Source organism: Bidens hawaiensis, unplaced genomic scaffold, assembly GCF_021521415.1.
Source record: "Bidens hawaiensis isolate Kalapana, Puna unplaced genomic scaffold, B.hawaiensis_p1.1 tig00020425_1, whole genome shotgun sequence".
Classification (NCBI taxonomy): domain Eukaryota; kingdom Viridiplantae; phylum Streptophyta; class Magnoliopsida; order Asterales; family Asteraceae; genus Bidens; species Bidens hawaiensis.
In genome coordinates, this window is record NW_027493114.1 from 36,973 (window position 1) to 46,948 (window position 9,976).

General features: G+C 33.4%; 1 protein-coding gene and 1 pseudogene across 2 annotated transcripts; one reads left to right on the forward strand and one right to left on the reverse strand.

Moving 5' to 3' along the window:
* Positions 1–543: 543 nt before the first annotated feature.
* LOC143560691 (uncharacterized) lies at positions 544–3,525 on the reverse strand. The gene is made up of 5 exons (XM_077048938.1): positions 3,392–3,525; positions 1,129–1,390; positions 830–1,048; positions 661–753; positions 544–594 (listed from the first exon to the last, which is right to left on the reverse strand). Exons 1-5 carry the CDS (start codon positions 3,523–3,525, stop codon positions 544–546), a joined length of 759 nt encoding a protein of 252 aa, XP_076905053.1.
* Positions 3,526–8,683: 5,158 nt separating this feature from the next.
* Positions 8,684–9,976, forward strand: LOC143560692 (transcription factor MYB86 pseudogene; annotated as a pseudogene). Its single transcript, XR_013140170.1, has 3 exons — positions 8,684–8,843; positions 9,054–9,183; positions 9,283–9,976. The product of XR_013140170.1 is annotated as a transcription factor MYB86 pseudogene (transcript).

Genomic DNA, 9,976 nt, shown 5'->3' on the forward strand with positions numbered 1-9,976 from the left:
TTGGAAGCATAATTCAAACCCCTTTTCAGTTTATCTCCTCGTCTTCAAGTACACCGAACTGTTGATCCACCTGCTTCTTCTCCACGTCCAAGTACTGCTTAACCGTCTTGGGTAAGAAAAAATACCGAGATGGCGTAACAAATTTACCCATCCCACGTACATGGCCACGTTGTTCCTTGGTACCGAGGGCCTGTGTAAGCACGTCATTTTGTCCATATTTAACCTCTACATTAGATTCCAACTTTTGTAGTGTATCCTGTAATTGGATTATAAACAAATATATTTAATTCGGGCCTATTTTGGATTATATATCATAGGGCTGTGCATCAGATAGAACCCGAACCGAAGGATACGCCTGACTAATATTTAATTCGGGCCTATTTCATGAACATACAAAACTACTATGTTACCAGTGTTTTCGGGCTGCTGACTAATATAGAAAAACTTACAATTCTATCAACAATTAGAAAAACTTACAATTCTATCAACAATTTCCTGGACATTTGAGTCGAAACCTCCTATTTTCCGTTTTCTTGCTTTATTTCACAACGAAGATCTATCAATATCGTCTTCCTTCATTCCGGTTTCTTGCATCTAAACAACAAAGGTGGATTAACACAAAAAAATACAAGTTAATTATTTGATTATTTTATTACATACAATATCAACATCGAGTCCAACATATCCCTTTCTACTTAAACGATGATTATATATATTATTTGCACGCACTTCTTTACCTTTCGTACTTTGTTCCTGCATTAAAAACTTTAAAGTGTCATGCATGTTTCTAAAACAAATAAGTAAATATATTTTTGAAAGTTTAACGAACCTGCCACTTCTTTGAAAGTCTTTGCGCTACAAAAATTTTCCAATGCTCTTTTGTCACGGAAGGATACGCGGGAGGTGGGTTGAGTAAATTCTCCGACTCCGGGTTATCTTTATGATCCATAATGAAACTCTTGTATAAATGATGTTTGAAGTTTCTCCATTTGCTCCCAATTGACTGGAGAACGTTTTTCCTGCTCTTTGGGTCAACTATGAAATGTTCCTAAAGCATAACATGAAAACAATATTATTTACAACAGTAATAAAATATAATTTGTAGTTAAGATAAGAAGTGAGGCTTACTAAAACATATTCCCATAGCTCTTGCTTTGTATCCGCACCAATATCCGGCCAACCAACATAAACTATAGGAACCAAATTTCTTGCTACCATCCCCTCAAAAGTTGTAAGTGTTTTTGCTCCTTCTCCAACCGGGAACCCTTTTTTATTGTACTTAACAAGAACTTTCCCTCTACTAGGTTTAGAATTTACAGTTGGACCTCTTTGTGATTTGGAACATTCTTCATGATCGGAACTTGAATTCGAATCCATATCACCAAACAACCTGTTTCAAACTTATTCAAAGAAAATATTAGTTACTAACACGCAATTATATTAAAAGCGTATCCGAATCATTTCTAAAATTTCATCATAGCCAAGAAATAAAATAAAATAAAATTAAACACACCCAAGCGTATCCGAATCATTTCTAAAATTTAATCATAGCTCGACTCATGGGTTATTTTTTCAAGATCGGGCTCGTGTCATTTATTACATAGTAATTAATTTATATACATTTTTTATTAATTATAAAACACATTGCTAGTTAAGGCTCGGCGAGCTTCCCATTTAGCTCGGGCTCGATAAGTAAATAAGCTTTGTATCTCTAAGCTCTAACCTTATACTATATTTCTTCTGTACAATATAATATACGTTTCAAAATTCAACATTTGGAGTAACCGTTTATTATATAATGGTTCAATTATGTTTCAAAATTAGGAGATTTCACTGTCAATTGTAACCCTAAGACCAAAAATTCATATGAACTATCAATTATGCTTTAGCATCCGACATTTATAAAACTAAAAAAATTATGTTTCAGAAATAACTTAACACTCTATTGTTAAACCCTAGCCAATTAATGGTAGAATAAGATAAAATTGAAGAAATCTACCTCAAAGAAGATGAAATCCTTCAATAATTCCTTCAATAAACTCAAAGTTTTGCTTCAATTCTTCAAAAAATCAGGCAGAAGGTCGTGGTGGTGGCCGCCGTTCGTGACTGGTGGTGTTCGGTGTGATGGCCGGCGTTCGTGGTGGTGGTTGGCGTTGGTTCGTGGTGGTGGCCGGAATTCGTTCGTGGTGGTGATGGCCGTTTATGAGTATGGTGCGTGTGTGTGGTATGTGTATATGTTAAGGTTTATGACTTCATGTATGTTAAGGTTTATTGGTAGTCATACTAATTTTATTATTATTATTTTATTGGTCAAACTTGGTCAAAGGTTTTTGACACGCATATATTGGCACGAGAATAAGCTTTTAATTTAGACGGAAAGATAATGGCACGCACATCTTTTTTTGGCAAGTTATGACATTTTTTAAAAACGAGTGTCATAGATCTTCAATTTTACAAAATTTATGACATTTTTTTAATGACTCGCATAATTGCGCGTCATAAATCGACGCGTGTCATTTTGCACATGTCAAGGAAGGCCTTTTTTCTAGTAGTGAGAAACTAGTAAAAAATTCGGGTGATGCGACGACGACAACAATTTACTTCTCGCACTTGTTTATGATAGTTTGTTCCGTCCCCTCATGATATATTGTATAGCACTCCCGTTAGTTTCTCAGTTTAGAAACCGACTCGATACAAGTACAATAGCCACCAAATTTTATCAGTTTTTATAAAAATACTTTTAATAACAATCATATGTACCCTGCTTTATTTTAAATTAAAAAATAAGTCACCTCCATCTCCAACCTTCTACCACGTATCAACATACAAAGATATTATTTGATTATTGGTTAATTTTCATCTTTGTTAGTAACACAAAAATATGAGTTCTAAATTAAGTTATAGTGTTTCATATAAGTAATAAAAATATAAGATAACATGAAATAAGATGTTTCAAGAAGGAATCCAACCAAGATGGTAGGGCTGCAGAGGAAATTAAGCTTGCATGGAAATATGGACACCTAGCAATTCACTCATTTATGTGATAGGTCCATGTATGCTCTTTTTAATAATTAAAAGACCCAATTACAAATTTTGTCCTTTAAAAAAAGCCAAATTACGGTTCGTGTCCTTTTTTTAGTTTCCTTGCAGGCGGTGTACTTTAAACATTTTTTTCCTACAAGTTTTGTCCTTTACGCTAACCGGGTTAGAAAAAGTCAGTTAAATCCCATCACGTGAGGCACATGTGAGGGCATTTTTGTCTTTTCGTCTATACATAATAAAAAAAGATAAAAACTCTTTCTTTCTCTTCTATCAAACTCTACTCTCTCTCCCTGTTTCTTTTTCTTTCTTAATAACCCACCACCACCACCACCACCAGCCACCCCCACACCTGCCCCCATCCAACCTCCGGCAACCACTACCAGCGAGCCGGAGATCTTGATTTTCCGGCGAGCACAAAGCAGATCTGAAACCACCATTCCACCACCGTCCACCCAATCTCTGTCCTCTTACAACACAACTCATGTTCATCGATCGACTAATCTCCGCCGCCGCCTCCTACTTACCATCAGCCATCATCACCCCCACCTGCCCCCACCGTCAGGCCCACTGGTTCATCACCACACTTACCAACATCCTCATCCCCAAATCTAAACCCTACACCCACCGTCACCATTGTCATAGACTTAACAACCGCCGCTACAACCACACTTAACAACGACGACACAAGATCTGGATTCCCATGACAACGCCAATCACAATTCCCTTTCCGGCACTCAGATCTGGGTTACGTCACATGTTATCATGTGGCTGCATCGCCGTTTTCGGTTTCCTTTATCGTCGGAACCCTATATCCACTCTCAAGACCACTGAATACCCACGGCGGTTTCCTTTATCGCCGGAAAATCGTGGTGGTGGTGGATCTGAGTCATGGCCTTAAACCCTAACTTCATCTTCATCTAATCCAATATCCGATCACAATGGTTGAAGAACAGCCGCCGATTGATCAAATCAAACTCATCCACAAGCTCGGTATCTTCAAAATTTGGGTACTGTACAAGTGAGAGGAGTAGAAAGAGTAGAGAGAGAGAAAGAAGACGAGAAGAGAGAGAGAGAATATATCTTTAATATATATTATTTTTTTTACAATAATATATTTGAATCATCTCGTTGAAAAGACCAATATACCCTCACATGCGCCTCGCATGAGGGTATTTAACTGACTTTTTCTAACCCAGTTAGCGTAAAGGACAAAACTTGTAGGAAAAAAATGTTTAAAGTACACCGCCTGCAAGGAAACTAAAAAAAGGACACGAACCGTAATTTGGCTTTTTTTAAAGGACAAAATTTGTAATTGGGTCTAATTAAAATGTGATTTAGTATAATCATATATTGTATCAATATATATATATATATATATATATATATGTGTGTGTGTATAGGAAGGATTTTTTTGAGAACTTAATGAGTTGTAAGAAATTTAAGAACTCAATATTATCACACAATCAATTAAATAAGTATTGAATATGTGGCTAATAATAAATTTGATTAAAAAATTTATTAGGAGAAAGAATAAAGATTTTTAATAATTACACAAGTTTAAATGTTAGTTACACATGTGTAATAAGTAGATTCGGTATTTAAAAAAATACTGTAATTTTTTTACGTTACTAACACTTACGTATTACATATTTTTTTCTACGTTCAGTTCTTAAATCTCAAAGTGGTTCTCAAAAGAAATCAATCACACACACACACACACACATATATATATATGTTGGTTCAAATACAAATCAAATTAACGTGTTAACTCTTAGAATTAAATATTGTAATTATATATACAACATAGTTTAATTACACTACGATGTAATTACATACTTACACTATTTGATTCTCACAGCTAGTACGTTAATTTAATTTGTACGTTAACTTTCCCTTATTTATATATATATATATATATATAATTAAAAAAGTATATAATTAAACCAAAATTTGGACTGGACTGATATAATATTATATAAGCCGTTTACATACTATATTACATGTTAAATAAAATGGATGGGGTCGGTTTATAAATCATGTGTTATTGATGCTAGATTGCCGTGATCTAGTCGTCAAAAACAATAATAATCAAGTGTCATGATAACCTTTGTTAGTGCACGATTTTGGTGTCCGTAGCAATCGAATAAGTTATAGATAGTCTAGTATGTTTATTTATTGCAAAATGACCATTCGCTATGGTTTGTATAGTGAATGGGTCCAATCGTTAGTTAACTAGGCTATTCGTTAAGTTATTACCATTCGTTATAAAGGCATAACGAATGGTGTCTCATTCGTTACTAGAACATAACAAATGAGGCTAACTTAACGAATGGAGCTGATGGCCTATAAATAAGTAGCTCATGTTCATAATTAAAAAGAGAGAGATCTAAGTTATAAGTTATCCTCTCCATAATTTATTTTTCACCATAATGTAGTTTATCAATAAAGTATTATTTAAAGTATCAATCTCGTGTTGATGTATCGGGTTAGCCGCTAGATCTTGGATCGTATAAAGTTCAATAATCTTAAACTAGTTAGAGCAAGTAGGGTGTCGAACCATGAGAAGTATGTGATCAGTGTAACATTCAATTAATTTCTAACATTATGAAGTAACCAATTAAGAGTGCTTATCACACTAGCAATGATTTGATTTTAGAATAAAGTGATTAATTAAGCAAGTTATTCTAACATTATGAAGTAACCTTTAAATTTTATTTTAATTAACAGACATTTACTAAAAATTTATCAGAAACTTAAGTTTGAACTAATCAAATGAAAATTCTAATCGAATGGAAATTCTAATCGAATGACAAATTCTAATCGAATGGCAGATTCTAATCGAATGACAGATTCTAATCGAATCAAATTCGATTCGATTACTTTGTCCATTCGATTAGATTACTTTGCCCATTCGATTCGTTTACTTGGCCCATTTGATTCAATTACTTTGTCCATTCGTTTCGATTACTTTGCCCATTAGATTCAACTACTTTGCCTATTCAATTTAACTACTTCGCCCACTCGATTCAATTACTTTGTCAATTCGATTCGATTACATTTTGTTTGAATATGATTTTATTCTCATCATTTTCCAGCCTTTCTCTTCGACTCGTTTTGCCCGTTTTGCATAATAAATGAGCTTAAGACTTTAACCATATTGCTTCCTTACACTAACTTGTTTCAAACGTTACCTGTTTGTCCCATTTCATTCCAAACATCTCGTTTACATCCAGGTTTATACTTTTCTTGCATAATAATGCCCGATTTGCCTTAGTATCAAATCTTAGGGCAAACCGACCTCAAAAACTCAACCTTTAATCTAAAACATACCTTTTGGGTTTGGTTTTGCTTCGGCTTGGATTCAATACGTGAATCTAGACGTTTTTAGCTTGTTGTTTAATGATGTTGAACACGAACCCAACCTTTCTTCAGCTCGGATCTAGGTCCGAAACGATGAGAGTGTTTGTGTGTGTTTCTGAGTGTGTTATGGAGGCAAGGTTGATGGAAATAAGGATTTTAGGGTTTTAGGGAGGTTTAAGGGGTTTATATACTCTTAAGCCCGTGGACCTAAGGCTCATCCACTTCCCTTTTTCCATCTTTTATTGACCAAGCCAACACTTTATCATTTTTATCTAACTTAACTAAATAATAACACACTATTAAATAAACGAAATTCCTTATTTATTATTATCCAAAGTTGTAAGGCCACGTTCCCGGTGTCCTACATTAGCGTTGGATTTACTCATAAACACAGTTCTAAATATCAGAGTTAAAACTTTCGCGGAATAATTATAATACTCAACCATTCATTACAAACATTCGATACTTGTCTTAAAAACGTAACACAAATGGTATATTTAAAACATCATGACAAAACTTCTCTGGATGCCAGTTCCTTCAATCCTACCATGTGTCCCTCTCTCAAGCAATCTGCTTCAATCTATTCACCTGCGTGCATACTAAAAGTCAGCTATGAATGTATTGTATGTTGCCTGATTAACTAGAACTCGCTCAGCGTAACTGACTTTTAGTATGCACACAAGTGAATAGGCTAAGGCAGATCACTTGAATAAAGATACATGGCATTGGACTAAAGATAGTGGTATCTTGAGAAGAATGTTATGCTATATTTAATTATGTTTTTACTCTGAAAGACAAATTTGAATGATGTTAAGACAAGGTTTGGCATGCTATGTAATATATGGGTGAAGTTTTATATTCCGCGAAAAGTTTTAATGAACTCTGATATTTAGAACTGTGTTTATGAATAAATTCAACGTCCAAAATAGGGCACCGGGACCGGGGCCTTACAGGAAACTATCAAAAACCGACCGTGACCAAAAATATCTAACTTGGAATTAATAACAGTAATCAACAGTTAACAATTTTGGTTTTTAAGCACCCTCGAGCTACTATTAGGCTATAAAATTTTCAATTTCCCCCCATCCCAAACTTGAGGTTGACATTGTTCTTAATGTTAAAAATTTAAAGCATGTAATGAGCACTTAGAAGACGGGGTTGAAATTGACTATTTAACAATTTAAAAACTAGGATCTAATTTGATGGTCCTAACACTTAAATATACAATTACACTTTTAACAATTAAACTAAAATAACAAAATAAATTAAGAAACCGAAATCACCGGACATAAATGACTATACGGTGCTAAACGTGGCTCATGAACAACTCATCTTCTCCAAAGACTACAAATGAATCTGCAAAATCTTAAATTATGTAAAAGCAAGCTTCACACTATGTGTAAGACATAGGTGTTTAAAATTTTTGCAAAAAGACACAATAGATCGCAAAGTATAACACAATGTCAAACAAAATATAACACAATGTTGACTATTATAAAATAATATCAAGAAAAAAAAAGACACAATGTCAAGGAAATAACAACACAATCAATGATGAACTAGCTAGATTAAAAACACACAATGAAAAATAAAAAGATACAATGATCTTCTTCCTCAATATCGTGTCTTTTTTTTTAAGATCAAAGAAGACAGTAGAAACATTTTTGTGTTTTTGTTTTTTTTATTTTTTTATTAAGTTTTAAGTTATGATTTTTTTAATTAATTTTTTATTTTATATTATTTTTTTTTTTTGCTATGAATAATTTTCATTCTTCTCATGATTTTTAGAATAACATGTCCCTAACATACCGTATCCTTAAAAATATCCTGAGATACGTATTTAAGTTCTGATAAATTGTAGATAACATCAATAATTAAGAGATAATTATCTTTATTAATTTGGATTTTTATGGAAAAATAATTAAAATTAGAGAGACAAAGATATCTTGAAATCTAATCCATTCGAACGCAAAATCTTAAATTTTTGCTTCAATCCCACTTGATTCTTTTTTCTTTCTTTCTTTCTTCTTTAACTTCAATTCTAAGTATGATTTTCTTTATATTTGTTATTTCTTAATTTGTCATAAAATAATTCTAGAAAAAATATTATTTTGTTTATCTTTTTTAAATTTATAATTATTGATTTGTCACTTCAAAAAAAGACGCAACCTTTACAAACCAAATATTATATTTTTTTTAAAAAAAGGACTACATATCCCATATATATCACCCTGCCCCCTTTGCTTGTTTATATATTTGTAGTGATAATAACAGCAAGCAACTTCTCCTCTTAACACACACTCTCATGGGTTGCCGCCATTCATCTTATGTGAAACAAAAGCTTAATAAAGGTTTATGGTCTCCTGAAGAAGATGAAAAACTTCTAAAATACATTACAAGATTTGGTGTTGGTTGCTGGAGTTCTGTCCCTAAACATGCTGGTCTCTCTCTCTCTCTCTCTATATATATACACACACACACACATCTTTCTGCTTTCTCTCCTGTAATGCAAATTGCAGTTTGCTGCTATTCTTTGAGAATATACATATAAAGTTATTATTATTATTTTTTTTTGAATTGTCAACAAAGATGTTTACCTAGAGAAAGTTTGAAAATTTATGACTTATATTTGAATCTCGAACAAAAAGCAGGATTGCAAAGATGCGGTAAGAGTTGCAGGCTTCGTTGGATAAATTATTTGAGGCCTGATCTTAAAAGAGGAACATTTTCACAACAAGAAGAAAATATTATACTTGATCTTCATCAAGTTCTTGGCAACAGGTAATATAATTTCACTTAAGAAACATTCAATTATTCAATTAAACGAAATAGTGTACATTTTTGTTGATTTTTTTCTAAATTTGGTATATATGTATCCAGATGGGCTCAAATTGCTGCTCAGTTGCCTGGAAGAACAGATAACGAGATCAAAAACTACTGGAACTCGTGCTTGAAGAAGAAACTAATGAAACAAGGGATTGATCCGAACACCCACAAGCCGATTACAAGTAACGCGTATGTTAAAGACAAAAGGATTGAGTTAGCTAGTTCTTCATCATCAATGCCGGTGGAAGTTGAATTAATGAATTCTTTCAATATCAACAATGATGGACTAATGTTATCATCATCATTAATGGAGAACCGTTCTATACGCGATCCATTTTTCTTGGTTGGACTTCAATCGGGATTTGATCTATCGAGCTACAACTCAAATCTATTAGCTCAATGTTACCAAACAAACTATGAAACCTCATTACCAAATTTAGCAAGTTTGGATCATCAAAGTGGTGAGTTTTTTGATAATTCGGGGTCGAAAGTGACCGCAAATTCATTCATGATCAATGATCAAGGCACCAATAGTTCAAGTACCACCAATAGTTCAAACATGAACACAAGGTTTCAAGCCATGGCATTTGAAGGGGATATGTTTCAACTCAATGTCAAATCTGAAGAAAAGTGTGTGGGTCAATGGCAACATCATATGCATGATGTACAAGTCAATAATGAATCAGATTTCAATATCTACCCAATGGGGTCACTACCAAGTGATGCCTTCCATCAGGTCATAATATGA

Excerpts from the sequence above, each read along its gene's own strand:
- LOC143560691 (XM_077048938.1), bottom strand. The coding sequence starts at position 3,525 with ATGAGTTGTGTTGTAAGAGGACAGAGATTGGGTGGACGGTGGTGGAAT. Across the intron at positions 1,391-3,391 it reads CGGAGGTTGGATGGGGGCAG|GTTGTTTGGTGATATGGATT; the intron begins GTGTGGGGGTGG and ends AGTTTGAAACAG. Across the intron at positions 754-829 it reads GACTTTCAAAGAAGTGGCAG|GAACAAAGTACGAAAGGTAA; the intron begins GTTCGTTAAACT and ends TTTTTAATGCAG.